The 21,195-nt window shown below is 46.2% G+C and overlaps 3 protein-coding genes across 3 annotated transcripts; 2 read left to right on the forward strand and 1 right to left on the reverse strand.

Moving 5' to 3' along the window:
• Positions 1–2,815: 2,815 nt before the first annotated feature.
• F4812DRAFT_285507 (serine hydrolase FSH) lies at positions 2,816–4,262 on the reverse strand. The gene is made up of 5 exons (XM_047931078.1): positions 4,077–4,262; positions 3,920–3,962; positions 3,835–3,853; positions 3,683–3,760; positions 2,816–3,623 (listed from the first exon to the last, which is right to left on the reverse strand). Exons 2-5 carry the CDS (start codon positions 3,959–3,961, stop codon positions 3,109–3,111), a joined length of 654 nt encoding a protein of 217 aa, XP_047785457.1. The 5' UTR covers position 3,962; positions 4,077–4,262; the 3' UTR covers positions 2,816–3,108.
• Positions 4,263–4,795: 533 nt separating this feature from the next.
• Positions 4,796–7,408, forward strand: F4812DRAFT_447789 (uncharacterized protein). Its single transcript, XM_047935793.1, has 5 exons — positions 4,796–5,645; positions 5,710–5,729; positions 5,788–5,895; positions 5,949–6,334; positions 6,391–7,408. The coding sequence occupies exons 1-5, from the start codon at positions 5,420–5,422 to the stop codon at positions 6,869–6,871; spliced, it is 1,221 nt and encodes a 406-aa protein (XP_047785458.1). The 5' UTR covers positions 4,796–5,419; the 3' UTR covers positions 6,872–7,408.
• Positions 7,409–11,851: 4,443 nt separating this feature from the next.
• F4812DRAFT_447795 (uncharacterized protein) lies at positions 11,852–20,645 on the forward strand. The gene is made up of 12 exons (XM_047935794.1): positions 11,852–12,119; positions 12,171–12,315; positions 12,378–12,646; positions 12,707–13,049; positions 13,112–13,202; positions 13,256–13,326; positions 13,395–13,480; positions 13,532–13,646; positions 13,701–14,261; positions 14,321–14,471; positions 14,533–19,057; positions 19,124–20,645. Exons 1-12 carry the CDS (start codon positions 11,955–11,957, stop codon positions 20,279–20,281), a joined length of 7,680 nt encoding a protein of 2,559 aa, XP_047785459.1. The 5' UTR covers positions 11,852–11,954; the 3' UTR covers positions 20,282–20,645.
• The last annotated feature ends 550 nt before the right edge of the window (positions 20,646–21,195 follow it).

Genomic DNA, 21,195 nt, shown 5'->3' on the forward strand with positions numbered 1-21,195 from the left:
CACTCCATGTAACACGAATGGTGTTACATCTGCATTCCGCTATGCGGTTTGGTCTCTGGAATGTCACTTGGGACGAGTGCGAACGGTTGCTATCGTAACAGTGACAATGCATGGCATCATAATACTATCAGGTATATAAGAGCCACGTTTCGAGAATTACTATACCAGTGCTCAACGCGACGATAGCATGCGATCTACAACGCACTTGTCGCAGTTGTTTTGTAATGGTTCTGTATTCTGCCCCTGCATTGCAGCTGCATCAACACCATATCACGTATCACATATTATAGCTCGCAATTTACAGTACGATATCAATAGAATTCAGTGTAAAATAGTCGAGGTAGAACTACCTACCTAGGTACCTAAGGTAAGTACCTAATATTGAAGATTAACAAAAGATTCGGGCGTCCACTAAGAACACTGCTATATCGTATTAGTTCTGGTAGTGCACATGAACCCCCAGATTTGTCGCCGTTTTTTCTGTCTTGTTGCTTTACTTGCTCCGACTTAGGAGATCGCATCTACGTTCCATCTTGCCCTGTCCCTTACGGGTTCACCTAGGTCACAGACGTACGGTGTGTATGGATAGCATAGAATGAGAGTTTAAGATGATGTATCTTTGTCTCGTCGCCGTCGCATAGTTACTTTATATTGGCTTCAGTAATAGGTAACTAAGGTATGTTGTATAATACGTCAATTCATGTGGGAGATGAACTTTCATTTTTTTCAACGTAACTCTGTGAGATTCGGAACCTTTAGTGTCTAGTATTTTGTCGCTTAGACTTTGTAGACTTGGATGCTAGTTTTGTAATAGGCATCTCATCTCATCTCCCTTAGTTCGCCTTTGCTTTTTAAACAGATTCCACTTCTGATGAACAGCATATACCGTGCTAAATTACTCTCCTTAACACACTGTCAGCTATATCACCTACCGTCTAATATTTTCTTTTTTCCAAACTTCAAGTTCACTAAATTACCTAACCTAGCCTTGAAGATTTGATTGTTCAACCAGGCTTGTCTTAAATCAGGTAATTAGATCCCTTGGTGAGATGGTAGATACCTGCAAGGGATACATTGCTATGGACACCTTATCCTATCTTCTAAGGGCTTGGGATAGTCACCACGATGTGTTGACCGCTTCAATCTCAAGTTAAAGTTGATAACTAAAGCAAGGATTGATCAGTACATTAATCCTTCCAGAATGCTATGCCTGCATTCTTCGTCACGCCACCATATAGGCCACTACCATACTAGGTAAGACTAGAATGGTGTCGCCGAACTCTGGAGACGTATAGGAATATTTGCCGAAAAAAAGTCTTTATCGTTATTGTACGATGTTCACGTGATACATTCTTGCCCTCGTGTATGTAGTTCGCCTAGTTGCGCAAGGGTTCGGCAGGATCTAGGTTGTGGATCTTTTCGCGGTACTCCTCATCTAAGAGAGTCGAGAAATATCGCGGGGATCCAGAGACAATCGATTAGAGCGACGTATTTTCGAGTTTCGCGACCTTGCTCTTTGAACATGGAGTGCATATGTAGAGTAAGAATTGATGGAGCCTGTCGGCAGAAGAGTTGTCAACTTCACCTCGGGTCACATTTGGGACGATGAAACCATACCTAGCATACAGGGCAGATATACTTCCTTCTTCTGTCCTAGTCTTGAGCGGGTGGCCGGCCGATAGTAGGGGCACAGCTAGCTTATGAGCCAATAGAATATCCTGTGGTATGGTTGAATAGTAACAGGAAGGAATGTTGAGACTCGGTCCGCCTAATGTTAAACTTGGAAGTGCCGAAACAATTTATAGCCGACTGGCAGCTAGGCATTATCCTGACCTGTTTTTCGTTCCCTAGTCTGCTGCTAGGCCGATCCTACGGGTATTTCCAAACTTTACGAGGGGCCATTGCGTCTCTTCAAGGTTGAGACTGAAGCGGAAGTGTTTTGAAATGAGTTGGGGTATTCGATGAAAGAACTGCCTATTCTGCTCATGGAAACAAGATGCCCGGCCGAAGTGAAAATTTGCCGAGGGCCACAATTGCTTAGTGGCCCATGTTCTGGGGTATAATTCCGAGTAATTGATCATAACCGATTGAATGGGGATAGCTTATTAGCCTGGAGAATACGAAATCTAGGTGTCTAGGATCAAATCCTTGGTCCTAGGGCATGGTAAATGCGTCTATCTAATGCTTTATCTACTCAAATATTTTGAGCCTATCACTAGAGATATATCGGTTGAGTTTTTATTCCATAACTAGGCCAATGTTTTCGCATATTGGAAAAAGGGGTAATGATACGCGTAAGGAGTAGTTAACTGACATAGACGCTTATCGCCTATAATCTTGTTAATGTTTCTGATCAAATGTATTAATGTAATATTATCGACGCAAAAAGATTTAACATTGGTCCTGTAGGGAGCACGCTTTGCTGGCGATGTAGGGGGCGGCGCAAAGATTGAGGGCAAAGTGTCAAAGAAAACACTATGCTGACTATGGCGATAGCCTATCGGCGATAGTATCGTTGGCATTGACGATTGAGCATGAGTGGAGACGTTAATTCGCGTCTCAAAAATTTACTTTTCTCTTTTTCATGTGATACCATCGCGTAGGCTCTGGATCTAATAGAATTTCTGATGTTCCATTGATTACTTCTTTCGTAGAATGATAGACGCATGAGAGGCATAAGAGTAGCAGAGCTAGTAGAAGCGATGGTACTCTAACTTCACCGAAAGTCCTCATATGAAGAAGCATGGGACGACTGCATATTAAAATCTCACTCAACTCTTTGTTTTCTCTGGTAGCGACCCAGGGAGAGCGGGACTGAAGCGGGAGAGCGGGTATTAGCGCTCGTTCCGTAGGCTTGGATAAGGAGCAGATCCCCTGGCCTGAGGTTTCAAAAGCTGCAATCCTTGGAACGATGGAACCAGCGGTAGAATTTTATTAGTCATTATGAGTTGCATTCGTGTGGGCTGCTGTCGTACCATGAAATATTGGATGGTGTATGTGCGTACGTAACCTAACCTAAAAGAATATGAGACTTCATAGTTGCGTACCACCAGGTTTAGTTACTTCAGACGCATTTTTCATTTGGTATTCTCATCTATTTGTGATCTGTCATCTGGCATTGTCCATAGCATTCTCAATCACGTGTTCGATGGCTCGGAGCGCTTCAGCTAACCCCTTGTCCGATTTTGCCCCTGGTACGTCATGACCCAAGTCATGGAGAGACACTTCTTTAACTTTCCCATCACAAATCCGGCTCAGGGACTCATGAACCTTAATATCATGAGCCTTGATATTATGGGCCCATATATGAGCTGTTGGAATAGTCAAGAGAACCCCATCTGTGTCGGGATCGATATATCGGATTACGCCAGCGCGGGCCTGGTCGGGATCAAAGGGTACAGCGGCGGAAAAGAAAACGGCACATTTGATACCGCCAAATGAACCATGCCAGGCATCTTCGACAAGCATCATAGCGGCTACGGTGCCGCCTTCGGAGAACCCCATGAATCCATCAAATGGCCCCTGGCTCTCGACAAACTCTATCATGTTGTCGCACAGTTCTCGATCTTGATCTACATCGTGGGCGACATAACCGAAAAACTCGTCGGTGATCGCATCAGCACCTTGTTACGGGTAAGTCTCTCGTTGCTGGGGGAATAGGCATATCACGGGAGGGACTTACCAATGTCGGGATCGGTTGACACGGTGCCGTTGACAAACACGAATTCGTGATCGCGGCCAAGTGCCTCTCTAATCCTTGCTAAATAGCGGTTATTCTTAAGCTTTAAAGTAATGACCGCTCGAGACGGGGCGATGGTAAGGGGAGAGAGATACCTGTCTGCATCTCAAAAATCTTTTTAGGAACAGTCAGCTTATTCGCCTTAAAGCACACGCCACGGGGGGAGAGAGGTCAGTGTACCTGTGCGCTGGTCCCCCTTCCATGTAAGCAAAGCCACCTCATCCTGGATTAGGTGATTAGGTATCGCCGATGAATCGAATTACTCTACAATAGACCTTGGTATTGGGTAACGTAAAATACCATGAGCTGAGATATGAGAAGAACAGGGTGTACCCACAGTCTTGCACAAAAAATTATTGAAGATTTAGTTAGTAATTGCTTTTCTTGAAAGTAGACGTGTAATGTTTGTTGGTGAAGAATCCTGGTTAACTAACTAAGCCAAGCGTCTTCTTCAAGTTCCATGTAGTGATATACACCTTATTTTACTGCTCAGCTCCTCTCTTCTCTCTCCACCATTTGCAATTACCTTACCTACTTCGTCCGATACGTGGGCCAGTCCCCGGATCGACGTGGCTAGATACCTAATAACTGCTACTGCTTATTTCGTGGTATAGGTAAAACCACCGATCCACTAATGTAAGTCATGAATTAAACAGCCGGTCCCCCGAAGCGTTTTACATGATTAGGATAACTTGAATGGGTTTAGAGCTCCGAATACTTACATGGAAAATTCGTGGGTTGTCACATTCTATTTTACAACTAGTACAAGGTATCTTATAATAATGTCGAGATATTTGGCAGTACAATGCGATAAACATCGGCTTTCAAGTAATCTTAAGGTAAGCTGAGCGTAGTAATTCTGACTTTTGTGTTGATGTGCAATATATAGTTAGTGTTATAGGAAGGCTACACATCGCGGGTTTTTAATTATAACTTTGAGGTTTTTTTTTTCTTTCTATTTTCATCGAACTCACACTGCCGGCTCTTTTTTTATGTGTTTTAAAGGCCTTTATTTATGTTTCATGTTCCTCGTTTAAATTGGCCTTGTGCAGGTCTTATGCCCCCAACAACGCAGCAGCGTTGCATGGCGGGTATAAAATAATTTTGCTGCGCCGTTAATGCCATGGCCTTTTTTTATTAACGGTCCACTATAATGCCACCAATTTTCCATGACCCGTCCTCTATAGCGACAATCTTATAACGCTCAGCCTGTGAAAGCCTCAGGTTTTCAAGGTTTTAGCGGAGACGTGGCAACAGGGGGATTTCCTAATACGTGGGAAACATGGGGCGGGATAAGCGCTAGAAACCCATCCAAGACTAGGAATTGGCGGCACGAGTCCCGCCGGACATGGGCTCTGGGGAACGAATTTTTGGAACAATCGCCCTCTTTCATGATGCTTTACTCGGTTTGGCATAAGAGCCTACATTATGTCGTAAAAGAGTCTGTGTGTAGCAAGGGGAGGCCCTATGCGGTGGGTGATGTTTTTTCCTTTCTACCAATTGGCAATTTTCTTGTTACTGTCCGGGATCTCATACTCGATCTACGATTCCGTTCCCCCTTATTTTAGTCCCGACTATTGGACTGTTTATAATACTTACTCAACCTCAACCCACTGAGTACCTACATACTGTCGTCCTCCATTCAGATTTCGTAAGGCAGCTCTTCACGGCAAATCAAAGATGGCGGACGCAATAGCAAATCTCCCTCCGGACCAGCAGCAAATAGCTCTCAACGCGCCTGCCTTAGCGGCCCCTCCTGGTATTATACCCGACTTCGATCATCCTGGGAACAATAATGGCCTGGCCTTCGGAGTTATAGCCGCCTGCACTGTCGTGACGACTCTTTGCTTGCTAATTCGGTTTTACGCAAGAATTTTTCTGTTCAAGCAATTGAAGCTGGAAGATTGTATGTTCTCTCTAAGTTAGGATTCTCATGATGTCGGAATACTTTGCTAATAAAACGACTTTAGATATGATTTTAGCTGCTTATGTTAGTCTCTGCTGTAGAGAGGGTTTCTTTTGACACTCAACTAACTTCTCGTGATTAGGCTTTCTATATAGTATGGACGGTTTTCGGATTACGACTAACGGAACATCCTGGATACTTTGTCCACCAATATGAAGTCAAGGTTAAGGCCTTGATTGATTATTCTTACGTAGGTTATGAGGCGTATGTGGCTGTTGTGTTTATGGGAGCTAACGAGAATAGGATGTCCACTATGCTGCTCTTGCGTATGCTTTTGCCATCCCGTTTCTTAAGATAGCTATTCTCATGGAATGGACGAGTATCCTCGTCCCTCCCGGCCAGCGCAACACATTCATGTGGTGCTGCTATGGGCTCATCGGAATAAACGTCGGCCTTTTAATTTCCATTCCTCTCGGATTATCGCTTATCTGCTTCCCGTATGAAAAGATATGGGATTTGACAGTCAAGGGACACTGTGGCAACCAATTCGTTGTCGGTCTAGCCACTGCCTGTGCCAATCTTTCAATTGACTTTATCATGTTGATCCTTCCTCAGAGAGTCATTTGGACCTTGCAGCTATCTTTTAAGAAGAAGCTGGGTGTTTCCTTTTTCTTCTCTCTTGGCATTCTGTAAGTTGAAGCGACGATGGAAGTATTTTTGCACATTCTAATCTATCACTGTATAGCGCCTGTGTCTCGGCTATCTTCCGTGTAACGACTCAACAGACTATCGTGAGCGAGCCGGACGGCACATACGCGTTCGCGCCGGTGATGTTTTGGGCATTTGTGGAAATCATGTGCGGTTTCATTATCGCGTGCATGCCTTCTACCCCGAAGATCTTGAAGGACCACGGCGTTCTCGATAAAATGCGACGGGCAATGAGGTCATTCGTGGGTTTAAAAAACACCGCCATGATGAGTGTGAACAAGCCCACGGGAGTGTCAACGGTTGCGGATCACACGAACACGTATCGAAAAATCGACGAGTACGGTGTGCCGATGAAGGATCTCCAACCATCCGAATCGACCGAGCAACTTCGAGACGACAGACTTGATCAGGGTATCCTACGTACTACCCGTGTAACCGTGAAGCAGGAGTATGTGAGCGACTCTAAAGGCAATGGCATGGATCACGGTGCCCTTTGGCATGGAGACAACAGAGTTTAATATATTATAATCTTCGTGCTGGCCATGAAAAAGGGGTACGATTCATACGGAAAAGTTTAGTAGGCGCCTTATCTTGGATTGTGTATATGAGCGCCTTTAGTAATGTACAAAACAAAAATTAATGCATATTATCAGAATATGATTCGGCAAGCTGGATCGAAGTCATCCTTTGTATGTTATTTGCAGGGTATGTTGTCAGTTCATTCTTGACGTTTATAGGGGGGTTGTTTACTGCTAATAGTAACATTTCTCCAGATATATATATATATATAGTCAGATAGGTATATATGTGATATACTCGCTTCTAGCTGTTATGTTCCTCTAGGTCGTGCGTTGATGCAGGAGTGGCTTACCTATATCTTATTACAGGTACCTAATGTAATTGGTTTAATAATTATTTAATTCGGTCCAGTTGAATTAATCTATAGCTATCTGATTAGCATATTGATTTTCCCTCCTTAAGTACGTATACATGTATGTGTGTGGTGTGGGTATATTGGTTGGTATATACAAGTCCCCTTCGTTTGGCTTTCTGCGTGAACAACACGTGGTGGAGGCATGAAGCATTCAAGGCAAACATTATGTAACAGGATGCATAACTAATCGTAAGACACTTAAGTACAAAGTGCAGTTCAAAGTGACATTAGCGTTGCTGTGGTGGAGTTGCACCCAGCAAATAAAGTTGGCGGAATCTCTCCTTAGTTCCATTCACCCAAAAAAGGAATCGGGACGGCCCATAGTTACGCGGGGGTCAGACAGTTGAGACCCTCTTTTTAGGGACCCCCCTGCATGAAATACACTACTTTATTAGGTAGGTACCTGCCAGGTACGGCACATACACTAATCCGTACTTAGGTAGTAACTGCAGTGAGGAGAGATGAGGGGCCGGCATATGTAGTGTAACAAATCCTATTTAGTCTAATACTACCTGTTGAAAGAAACACGTATTAAACACACTGCGTCTACCTTACCTAACCTTTAGTAGCGTCATGTATGTATTATACCTAACACTTACATACGTGCATACCTAAACTAGTATATTAACCGCTTTAATACGACCTTGGTATGATTTATAAGAAGATAGTTTCCCTCACGTGATTTTTTCTTTTTTCCAAAGACCCGGGTCGACGTTTTTGGGATCTGTGGCTCGAGCTTTCTCCGTTTCAAATTAGGTAATTAACGTAAAACAAACCATTCCAAGACGTTGAATTGTTCGCTTAAAGTACCTCAATAGTCACAAAATATCTTTTACAAATAGTCCCATGATATAGGCACATATCATTCAAACGTCGTTCGCATCATCATTAATACAATATCTTACAATTTCAATTAACCATATTATATCAAACTTGGTAGTAGTTAAATTATATCCTAGGTAAACAACCGTATCGTCAACCTCGAGCTCTCAACAGCATTGGACAATTCAACACTGTTATTTTTTTTTTTAATATTTTTTTTTTATCATTAGCTCATCGTCTTTATTATCGCTCAGTGCTTGTGGGTAAAGTGGGTTTGGTGTGTACCTAACATAGAGGTAATTTGCAGTGTATGATGAACTTCGCAAGGGTGTCCTTGAGGATGAACCACTCTAACAGAAAGAAAGCCTTGCTTACCTAAAAGGAGGGTAAAAATAGCCGAGAGGATCTGCAACTGTTCTTATGGAGCAGCCCAAGCAGCAGTGGTCTTGGCTGATATGATTCCAGACACGAAGACATGGTCCCTTAGCCAATGTGCCTTTCACCTAGATGTTTAGGCTCATTGAAGAAATAGTTTAAATAGTATTGAATTAACATTCCTTGTCTAGGTACCTAGGTAGTGACGCTACTGAGAATCGTCTCAAGTCTAATAAGAAGGTAGTGTTAGGTATGTAAATCCCTAACCTACCTAACCTAGGTAGACTTTACTTCCTTACATCCTTACGTGTGGGTACTATACTATCATCATTCATACCGCCATATTCAATTCCTCCCGAATTGAATAGTAATGCGCCCGAGACTTTGCGTTCGGTCCGTCCTAATGCAAAGCATCAGGCGGTATGGCCTTGGCGTGTTAGTTACCATAAGTTAAATTATTGATGCATACTTACCACCTAGGTAACCTAACCTATACACTTATACACTAGAAGTCTTTAGCCAACTTACGTTACACGATTGTCGCTATTACTTACCTCCTATTGTACATATAGCCGTTTGCATGTTAGGTATTATGTAGTCTCCCGATTCTGTCTGTCTTTATAGAAACTAATTCTTGTATCTATCGTAAGCATACATCATGCAGTATGCAAAAATCATCTCGCGTAGCCGGTCCAATCATTCCATGAGATTGGCGGCCTCTTTAAACTCGGTTAAAATCGTGAAACAAAGCCCAGCTGAGAAACGGGTTGCGACAAGAACACTGTTAAAGAGCTCAACGCGGGAAAAAGAAAAATAAGAGCTTTCGGCAACATTCACTTCACGCTACTGCGGACTCTATCGATCCTGTGGAGTCATGGGCGTGGAAAATGCTTACACTGTTCTTATACGGTTACATTCTTGGATAAAATTGGCATTTAAAATAATAATAATAAAAATCTTGGCTTTCGCTTGGGATCACTCTGCAGTATCGCTTACCTGCTTACGGTACCTCTAGGTAGTTTATATCCACGGGAACGGATAAGAGGTATGTATACATAAGGCAAACAACAAATTACCTTACTTAAAGGAGGTAGTCAGTCATATTACATTTTTTATAACCCTTAAAATAAGCTTAACTGCTTAGATGGTTTATTGTTGAGATATGAATGGGGTTACTTCAAGAGATCATCGCAAGGATCACTAGTAACAAGCGTCTGCATAAAGCAAAGTACTATATAGCTACACGGACAGGTGACCTTAAGAATCATTGACTCAACCTTACCTTACTTCAGGACTTACGCATTTTGTACCAAGTTTAAATTAAAAAAGCATGCATACAGTCAGCTTGCTCATCTGCCAAAGTTACCGGGCTCTCCTATACAAGGTAAGGTACCAATGCAACGACAAGTTGCGCGTTGAACCCTACAGTCACGCACAGTGCATATGCGATATGCACTACTTGTTCAATCCAAAGGATTCTAATATCTCTATCCATGTTGGAAATTCTCCGTATGCCGTGTCGATAAGGCTATTATCGTAATGATCCTACTGACCCGGTTATGCTAGCAGAGGAGATATTACCCAGACGCCCCACGAACCCGAACCATAGGTTTAGGTACCTTAAACATAATATACCGATTACGGTGAGCCGAAGCTGTGTGGTGGGTCGTTCGGGATTTCTCCGCGCTACGGAATATTCCAATTGCCCCTGATGGCTTGGGTATACGGAGTTCGGGCCACTATTCAGCATCTCAAGCATCAACCATCAAGACTGAGGTTAGGTAGGTTAGGTACTTAATATATTAACATAAGCCTTACTTCAACTGGTAATACATCATGCTTGCAGCGGTAATAAGCAGTTACATGCATTGAGGATAGCGTGCATACTTTATTTTTACCGTTGGTGTCGCAGAAGCTCACCGAGGTGACCCCCATCTGTTCTTACCCCCTTGTAAAAACACCCTGGTCGAGTTTAATAGCAGCTGGTTTTAACGTCGTCCCGCGAGATCGGCACCCCTGTGATTAACCCTTCAACTTCTAATTTGTCCACATCGCATCCCAGTAGGCTGTAGCTGACCACCTTGAGGAATTGTCGGTATGTCTCGCTCAGTGCATTCGCGAAAAATAACCTCTTTTTTTGTTTCCATCGAGCAAGGTTCCGGTATCTTCTAAATCGGGCAGTATCTGGTCCTCGGGTCAAGATTCGTTGAGACTAGGACTTATCTGATCATCAAACAGTGGTCAGCTTTGAAAAGAGAGACCAACATACATAATTGACTATATTCCACCATACCTATAGTAAGATTCAAACGCAACGAGATGTTGGCTTAAGACCCGTCCAGGCAGCCCATAAGCTTGCGAATTACTTCAAGCTTCATATCGTTCTACATAGGTACCTCAGTTCTATGTTGTCTTTCGGGTTATCATGGTAGTAGCTATGTGGCCATAAGTGTAAACCTTTTAGCGTTAGGTACCTATGTAGACGATATAGTGCCAAGTGGATCTACCGAAGTACTAACTTAGGTAGGTAAAATTGTCTCCTTCGTGACATAAGTTTTACAATATCTTACGACAAGTTGTCTCAGCAGGCGTCCGACATCTACTTCATGTGGATAGTCGTTTGGAGATAGGTATCCGAATTTTGACTTCGTGATTCCCCCTCGTTTCCCAGGGTTCTGGCAGAAAAGCTGCAAACTACGTAGCAGAGTAGAAGCTATCCACACCCACCTTACGTATCCAATGCCATACCCACAGGCATACCCACATAACAACAGTCTAGGTTACGATAACCCATGACTAGTTCTGCGAGGGAAAAACCGCTTAGGATTTGGTGCGGTGTCTACTCCAGGCGGAGCCATATTGGGTTCTAGCCGCGGACTGAAACGAATAGACCGCTGACTGCTGGCCAAGCTCACTTTCGTCACCAGAGAAGCAGTTCATAGATTCATTGCTGCAGGACTTCTAGGTTGCTACAGACAACTTCACACATAAACGTATGAATCGTGTGTACCGGCTCCGTATCCTGCATCCTGCCCAGAAAGTGTTGTTCGCAATCTAAATCAGGAAGACAAAGGGGGAGGTAGTATTACCGTCCAATCAACGTGTGGCCCTGTGGTTAATAGCTTCATCTTTCCGCTAAGCGATGGACTCCTTGATCTAGACGTCCACTTTGATGCCGGACGGTACGAATTACGTTCTGACACCTTCCTGGCCCAGAACGATGGGTGGCATCGTGGCCAATGGGCATCTGAATTAAAGTATTACCCATAATTATAGTTCTGGAAAGGTACAAGCTACGAAGTCGTTATCTATAGATGGCACTTCTTATAAATAGGGTAGGCATACGCCTACTCCTGGTCGAAGACTCTCGATCATATTCCTGTTTTCCTACCGGTCGTCGTACTATAGCCAATACTATAGCTTTGAAAGAAGGGGCCTATTAAAAATTTTTATTTTTCATTTTTGGCATAATGACTGACGACATAGCGGTTGTAGGATTTTCCTTTAAGCTCCCTCAAGATGTCAACGACGTCTCTAGTTTGTGGGAGGTCCTCGAGAACAGGAGGAACCTGATGACCGAGTGGCCAGAGAACCGGATAAAGAGTGGCTCATTTGAAGCAAGTAAGGAGGGTAACGTATGTTGATGCTATCCTTATCTATTGCAAGCATGTTCTAATATTCTTCAGGTCCGCTGCCGAGGAGGACATTTTATTACAGAAGACCCTGCGTTGTTTGACGCACCGTTCTTCTCAGTGACCGCAAAGGAGGCGGCTTCCATGGACCCATTGCAGCGATGGACTCTTGAAGCAGCTTATCATGCTTTTGAAAATGGTGAGTTAGATATCGAACAACGTACTAACAACCTCGAGATACTGACCAATGACACCTTATAGCTGGAATACCACTCGAACAGCTTAAATCCTCACGCTGCGGCGTATACTCCGCTTCAATGACGGATGACTACAAGAGGATGACCGGACAGGATCCCGATAATTTACCTCGCATGGCTGTCACAGGAACCTTCGAATCAATCCTGCCCAACCGTGTCAGCTGGTATTTTGACTTACATGGACCCAGTATCCATATAGACTCGGCTTGTTCGAGCAGTTTGTTAGCTCTAGATTTTGCTTGCCAGGCTCTTCGAACTGGTGAAGCCACGACTGTAAGTGAATTCCACGAGATCCTTATGGAGCTCTATCATATTGACTATAATACCACCTAGGCAATTGTTACCGGGACCAATTTGATCATTGGTCCTGCTTTATACCAGATGTTATCCGCGCTTAATTTCTTATCGCCAGATAGTCGTTGCTACAGTTTCGACCACCGAGCCAATGGCTATGCTCGAGGAGAAGGTGTTATTGCCCTCGTCGTCAAACCACTATCAGACGCTGTGCGAGATGGTGATATGATTCGGGCAGTTATTAGGTCGACTAGTACGAACCAAGACGGACACACGCCAGGTCTTACACAACCCAGCCCTCAGGCGCAAGAAGATCTTATAAGACAGGTTTACAAAAAGGCAAACCTGCCTCTCGATGTTACTCGCTATCTTGAGGCTCACGGTAATTATATGATCTGGCTACCTGTGCCGATTTAGAAGACCGTTGCTAACGACAAATCTTAGGCACTGGAACTCCAGTTGGTGACCCGATTGAGATGAAAGCTATCGGAAAAGTTTTCAGAACGAGTCGTTCTCCCGAAGATCCCCTTTATGTGTATGTCAAGCAGTGGGCTTTCATTTGGAACTCAAAGTCTAACAATATCCTAGTGGCTCTATTAAATCTAATATCGGTCATCTGGAAGCTGGTAGCGGTTTGGCTGGCCTTTTGAAGACGATATGTAAGTTTCTAGGCTCCATTTGTTCTCGTATACTTGAGGCTCTTAGTTGTGGCTAACACCCCTTTTAGTGATTCTTGAAAAGGGTATAATTCCAGGAAATGCCAACTTCGAAAAGATGAACCCCAAGATTGACGCAGACTTCTACAACATCAAGGTTAGTTATCATGACCTCTATAACCGATGTCCAGGACTAACAGAATGCTAGGTACCAACCGAAAGCGTGCCTTGGCCAACCGAGGGTGTGCGCCGCGCTTCAGTTAATTCCTTTGGGTTTGGAGGAACAAATGTACATGTAGTTGTTGACGACGCATTACATTACTGTAAGTCATAAAGCACCTAATCTTGGTAAGTTCGTTGCTAATTCCTTGCTATAGTACAAGAACGAGGGCTACGTGGAAACCACTGCACCAGTCTGCCGCACAAGTCGATCACGAATGGTGTTACCAATGGCACCAACGGTACCAACGGTGTTAATGGCACTAACGGCACCAATGGTGCTACCAATGGCAATGGTGCAAATGGTCACCATTCCAATGGACACCATGCGGAAGCTGGATCGAAACTTCTGGTTTGGTCTGCATCAGATGAAAAAGCACTTAAGCGGATGGTTGGAGACTACCAGACCTTCTACGAGGATCAAATCTCCGATAGTCCGAGCAAACTCGACGACTTAGCGTTTACATTAGCCAACCGCCGAAGTCATATGCTCTGGCGGGCATTCGCCGTTGCCGGCAACGGCGAACAGGATGTGAAACTCACAACCGCCAAACCAGTTCGAAGCTCGACCGACGCCGGGTTAGCGTTCGTATTCACGGGCCAGGGAGCACAATACGCCAATATGGGCTCAGATCTTCTCGAGTTTCCGTTGTTTAAGAAGACGCTACAGGAGATTGACGAGATATACAAGAGTCTAGGATGCCAATGGTCGTTATTTGGTAAGAAATACTCACTTAAGCTTTGGAGAATGCGGAATTAAACTAACGCGTAAATTCAGATGAGCTTCACAATAAAGAGAATATTGATAAACCCGAGTGTAGTCAGCCCTTGTCGACGGCTGTTCAGTTAGGGTTAATCGAGTTACTGAAGAGTTTTGGCGTTATTCCCAAGGCAGTGGTCGGACACTCGTCTGGTGAAATCGCGGCAGCGTAAGTCTACATATCCTTGGATGCCTAGAAGTATCGTTTCTAATTAAGTTGTGCCTCCTAGCTATGCGATTGGAGCACTATCGTTACTCGCAGCTTGTAAAGTATCTTATTTCCGAGGTCAGCTAGCTGGACAACTTAGAGCCACGAGCTCTACTCCGGAGGCTATGATATCAGTGAATCTCCCTGAAGAAGAGGTGCAAGGTTATCTCCAGAAGATTAGCGACGAGGTCGCGTCCCAGATTAACATCGCCTGTATTAACAGTCCGTTAAACTGCACACTTTCTGGAAAGGAGAGCGCCATCGACATCGCGAAAGAGCAGCTCGACAAAGACGGCATCTTTGCTCAGAAGCTTAAGACTGGCGTTGCGTATCACTCCCCTTCTATGTCTCAGATTGCGGACGAGTATATACGCAAGATGGGATCCCTTGATGATGGCAATCTCAAGGGAATTAGATCATCAATCCCGATGGTCTCGTCTGTCACTGGCAAGCCCGTGAAGCCGGCTTCATTGGCGACTCCCCAGTACTGGGTCGATAATATGGTTTCTCCCGTCAGGTTTTCTGATGCCGTCGAGCTTCTGACACAGAAGACATCGACATTAAAGGTAGGGTTAGGGAATATTACTGATCTAGTTGAGGTTGGCCCTCATCCAGCGCTGCGCCGACCAGTCCAAGACACTCTGGCGAAGCTCGGAAAGAAGAAGGAACAAACACGGTACAGCTACGTTCTTCACCGATCTCATTCTGCAGTTCAGACTACCCTCGAACTTGTCGGCCAGCTTTTCTGCTACGGACATGCAGTCTCCATCTCAGCAGCAAACCAACAGACTGACAAGGAGTCTCATCGCTTCTTGGTCAACTGTCCGAAGTATCCCTTCGACCACTCGAAGGCGTACTGGTCCGAGTCCCGTCTGAGTCGAGACTTCAGATTACGCGAGAGCACCAAGGGCGAGACCTTAGGAGCAAGGTTCTTCGATTGGAACCCGCTCGAGCCCAGGTGGAGGAACTTCCTCAGCGTCGAGACTACGCCTTGGATTGGAGATCACGTCATCAGTGGAACTACACTCTACCCTGCTGCAGGAATGTTGGTAATGGCGATGGAAGCCGTACTACAGATTCAGCCTGACAACCGCGTAGTATCAGGATACTACGTGAAGGAGGCTAACTTCATGAACCCTATTGTCGTCAAAGAGGCCTGGGAAGACAGAACAGAGACCATGCTTCATCTACGACCGGTACAGAGACCATACGAAAAGGAATCTACCTGGTCCGATATCACGATATACGCGTATTACGATAGCCGGTGGACTGAGTGTTTCAAGGCCAGCGTCCAAGTCGAGTTTGAAGATCCCGCTCAAGTCGACATCCGAGAAGAGCGCCGCCAGGCCCACAAGAAAGTTGCCGATAGGTTCCTGGAAGCGCAAGCCGCGTGCACGAGGCCTGTTGACTCCCATGTATTCTACGACGATGCTACGGAGCATGGCTTGGCGTACGGAGAGGCATTCCAAGTACTCGAAGACATCCGATGGGACGGTAAAGCAGACACCGTCGCCCGTGTCGATATGTCAAAGTGGAAGACGACTAGTCTTGTTCACCCTGTGGTTTTGGACTCTGCTTTCCACGCCTTACGTGTCAGCACTACATCGGGCCTAGACCTATCCAATGCCACGAACGTTCCCGTCCGATTAGTAGATGGTTGGTTCTCGCAGACCGGATGGCAACAACCTGAGACGTCTTCGGTCAAGTGGTTTGCGACATCCGAAGTTAAGGGTGGCCGGGAGAGCGATGAAGGTTCTATCTACGCCATCGCGGATAACGGATCTGTGCTGTGCACGATGGGCAGACTAGTAACTGGAGTTGTGTCGAGGAGGAACGAGGGAGACCAGTCTGGTAAAAAGCTATTGTATAGCATCGAATGGAAACCTCAACTAAGCCTGATCGACCCAAAGCAGCTGGAATCTGCGGTCGACGCTGACACTTTCGTCAGGGATGAAGCCACAATGTTGCTTCACCATCAGAAGCTGACCCTTGTTCTGGACAAGGTCGTCTCAAAGACCTTGAAATTGCTGTCTGGTGAAAAGGGCGAGAAGGTCCCCGAAAGCCAGAAGAGGCATGTGGAATGGCTAAATTATCATATCAAGTCCGTTTCTCCCGAGCGGATAGCTGAAGATATAAGCGAAGAAGAGCTTGAGGTTCTATTGAAAGAAATCGAGGATCTTCACCCACCGTGGAAGCTACACACAACGGCAGTCCGTCGTCTAGCTGATATCCTCACGGGCGAGGTTGACCCCTTAGAAGTTATCTTCGATTCCAACTTGGCGGACGTGTTCTACGCGGACATGTTTGAACACGTGTGCGACCATAGGATGCTGAAGTTTTTGGACTTGGCAACCCACGAGAACCCCAACCTCCGTATCCTCGAGGTCGGCGCCGGAACTGGTGGTATGACGTCGCGAGTCATTGCGGCCCTGACCGAACTCGAGAAGAAGAGCGGCTCGCTTAAGTTTGCGGAGTACACATACACTGACGTATCGCCTGCTTTCTTCGAAAGGGCCAAAGCTAAATGGGAGGACTACAAAGAGCGAATGACCTTCAAGTCATTTGATATGAAGCGTAGCGCTGAAAGCCAAGGCTTCGAGCTAGGCTCTTACGACTTGATCATTGCCGGAAGTGTCCTGCATGCTACGGAGGATTTGATCGCTACGATGAAGAATGTGCGCAGCACGCTCAAGCCCACTGGCCATCTCTTGCTCCTCGAGGTCATTGCACCTGAAGATGTGGTCACAAACTTCACATTCGGTCTCGTGCCCGGATGGTGGGGTCGCCGAGAAGAGTGGCGAGGCTTATCCCCTGCCATCCCCGAGAAGCAGTGGGACGACGTCTTGAAATGGACGGGATTCAGCGGAAACGACCTTGTCCTGAGAGATTACCAAAGCGATGCCTGCCACATCTTCAGTATCATCGTCTCAAGGGCTGCGGAGGAAGCTCAAGAAGCCCCCTCTACTAAGCCTGGACCTGTCCTTATTGTCGATAGCCAGTCGGAAGAACAAACCGAGATCGCCAACTTGATCCACAGTAGCATCGTCAAGTCCCAAGATCAGCAGGCTCGCATTGTAACTCTCGACCAGGTTGCTACTGCAGGCCTTTCCAAGGACGATACTGTCATATGCATTGCTGAGATGAACAAGCCTTTCCTCGCGGCACTCTCCGAAGAAAAGTTCAAGCTGATCCAAGAACTCCTAAAGCACGTAATTTCTCTATTATGGGTTACGTTAACAAGCCTGGAAGACGAAAAATACTCTGAGTATGGTATCATGAGCGGATTCTTACGATCTATCCGGCACGAAGAAAGTGAAAAGCACATTGTCACGGTCGCGATCGAGTCTCAAGGGGAAACCAAGGAACAGCACGCGCAATATGTCGCTAAGGCGTACAAGGCGGCCTTCGAATCGCAAACCGCGGAGCTGGAATATATCGTCCGCAAGGGCCAGCTCACTACAGGTAGGGTTGCGGAAGACGTGTCCGGCAACGAGACCCTCCGGGCTCTCCTTTACCCACGGATCCAAGAGAAGCCTTTCTCGGAAGGACCAGCACTGAAGCTTGCCATCGGCGAGACGGGGACACTGGACGGCCTACAGCTTGTAGAGGATGTCGCGCGGGAAGCTGAACTCCTCCCGCACGAGGTAGAGATCAAGGCCAAGTCTTGGGGCCTGAACTTCAGAGATGTCCTCTGCGCCTTGGGCCGCTTGAAGGATAATGAATTGGGTGTCGACTGCGCTGGTGTTGTGACTAGAGTAGGTCCCGACACCGACCCAGAGATCCGACCAGGCGATAAGGTGTGTATGATCTCGATCGACTGCATGCGGACACACCCACGCGCTTCGGACAAGGCCGTCTTTAAGATTCCCGAAGGCCTGTCCTTCGAGGTCGCCACATCGGTCCTCGTTCCTGGTATGACAGCCTATTACGCCATGGTCGATATCGCTCGTGTTCGCAAGGGAGACAAGGTCCTTATTCATTGCGCCGCTGGCAGCACTGGGCAGATGGCGACCTGGATTGCGAAGTCTAGGGGAGCCGAAATATTTGCTACCGTCGGCTCTCAGGCGAAGCGACAATTCCTGAAGGATACCTTCGGCATTCCTGACGACCACATCTTCAACAGCCGAAACACTTCTTTCGCCCAAGGAATCTTGAGAGTGACCAACGGATACGGCGTTGATGTAGTCCTCAACTCGCTCTCAGGAGACAGCCTGCGGGCAACTTGGGAGTGCATGGCGCCGTTCGGTCGTTTTGTGGAGATTGGTGTGCTCGATATCAAGGCCAACTCGGGACTACCCATGGCTGGCTTCGCCAGAAACGTCAGCTACTCGGCTATAGACTTGCGCTACGCCATCCTCAATAACCAAGACTTGACTTTCGACCTCCTAAAAGCCACCCTCGGCCTCTTGAACGAGGGCTCTGTGAAGCATCCCGGCCCGATACATGTCTACCCCGTGTCGAAGGTCGTGGAAGCATTCCGGTTCCTCGGGGACGGAAAGAATATCGGGCGTGTCATTCTTGACGTCGCGCCCAATGACGTGGTCCCGGTAAGTAGCACTCCATGAATAGAAATCGTTTTGGAAAAAGATAGGTAACTAATGTTATGGTAATAGCAACTCCTTGTTGAACGACGAACATGGAAGTTCGACGAGAACGCTTCTTATGTGATTGCTGGAGGATCTGGCGGTCTTGGTCGTGCGACCATCAAATGGATGGCCGACAGGGGCGCGAAGCATGTGATTGTCCCGTCGAGGTCGGGCAGTTCGAAGCCAGCGCTCGCCGGGCTCATCTCGGAGTTGGCAAAGCGCGGCGTCAACGTGTACGCCCCCGCGTGCGACGTATCTTCGACCGAATCTGTGAAGAAGGTACTCGAGGAAGCTTCTCGCATGATGCCGCCTGTCAAGGGCTGCATCAACGCTGCTATGGTCCTCCAAGACGCCGTGTTCGACAACATGACCTTCGCCCAGTGGGACCTCACGATCAAGTCCAAGGTGCACTCGGCCCTGGTATTACATGAGTTACTACCCAAGGACCTGGACTTTTTTATCCTCTTATCTTCCCTGAACGGTGTGTGCGGAGCGTTAGCCCAATCCAATTACGCGGGTGGTTGTTCGTTCCAAGACGCGCTGGCGCGGTATCGCGTTGCCCACGGCCAAAAGGGAGTTTCCATCGACATCGGTTGGATGAGAAACATCGGAATCGTCGCAGAGACGCAGGCATACCAACGTCAACGAAAGAGCTGGGATGATATGCAGAAGATCGACGACACGGAATATTTAGCACTTTTGAGCGTGCTCTGCGACCCGTCCGAGCCTGTCCCTTCGCCGACCGGCAGCCAAGTTCTTTTCGGTCTGCGCACACCGGCTGACTTCCTAGTCAAGAACCAGCCGGTCCCGGCTTTACTAACCAGGCCATTGTTCTCCCCCTTCTCTCACGTCGTCGGAGAGGCTAAGAGCGCTTCGAAGGATGTCGGTGTAGACTCGGCTGCCCTCTTCAGAGACGCAACGGATACTAGCGAGCGTATCCAGATTGTCATCAGCGCACTGACTCAGAAGCTAGCTCGTTCCATGGCCATCTCAGCCGACGACGTGGAGCTCAACAAGCCTCTTTCAAGTTACGGTGTTGACTCCCTGATGGCGGTCGAGTTGCGTAACTGGATCGGCAGAGATTTCCAGGCGAGCGTGGCTGTTTTTGATATCATGGGCAACGTGCCAATTTCAGCTATCGGAGACTTGGTTGTGGCCAGGAGCATCATCGGAAAAAGCCAGTAGTGTGTAGAAGCACGGGCGATAGATTATGGGTTAACAGGAGTTGTTCATGTGTATATTAGCGTTTTGGGGCCAGGTTTTCACTCATGATGCACTCAATATTATCTATTCTTACCCCTTAAAGCTTCTCTTGTAAGCTCGTTAGGCACTCTTAAAGCAATACCTAAGGTAATAAGACTGATTCCACCAGTGCCTGAGATGTCTATCTATCGTGCTTATACTTGACTTAGAGTAAGAATATATGCTTTGTTGCTAGGGATATGAGGATACGTGGATACAGCAGGGGTCTATTGTCTATATAAATGGTAGCCATCTCCCTCGAAGGAGGTGAGAGGGCTACCTAGGCGTTACAAGATCTCTACAATAGACTGAAAACTATGCCCCTGATATTTACTCTGTATATGACATGCATTCTACTTTTGATGCATCGAGTATTTTGGATAGAAGGTTATCATTAGAAACAGGTACCGATTATCATGGCATTGTGCCTAGTAATCTTCATCTTAGGGTGAAAGAAGTCACGGGAATGACTTTTACTACTGGATACGGGAACAACTACATACTTAAATGGATAAAAATTATTTGTATTCGGTGTACGTTCAAGAGGTAAACCTCTGCCTATGCTAAGCCAATTGCATCGAAAAAAAACTTGCTAATAGTCTCACTTCAGCCTTTCGCTATTAGTCTTGACGAAAAGCTTTGGTGTACGAGGAGTACTTCATCCGTTATATTCTAAATTAAAGACTTTTAGAATTTCGTAATAATAAGCATCTCTGCATTCAATATATTGGCTCCGAATTGAGCATGCCGTTTCATTACAGGAAGACACTGTGGCGGAAGTTATTTCGTCGAAACACATTCGGATGTGACAAATACTATTGTAATATAATAACCGGAGACATGACACGAATTAGAGA

Source organism: Daldinia caldariorum, assembly GCF_022478825.1.
Source record: "Daldinia caldariorum strain CBS 122874 unplaced genomic scaffold F4812scaffold_30, whole genome shotgun sequence".
NCBI lineage: Eukaryota > Fungi > Ascomycota > Sordariomycetes > Xylariales > Hypoxylaceae > Daldinia > Daldinia caldariorum.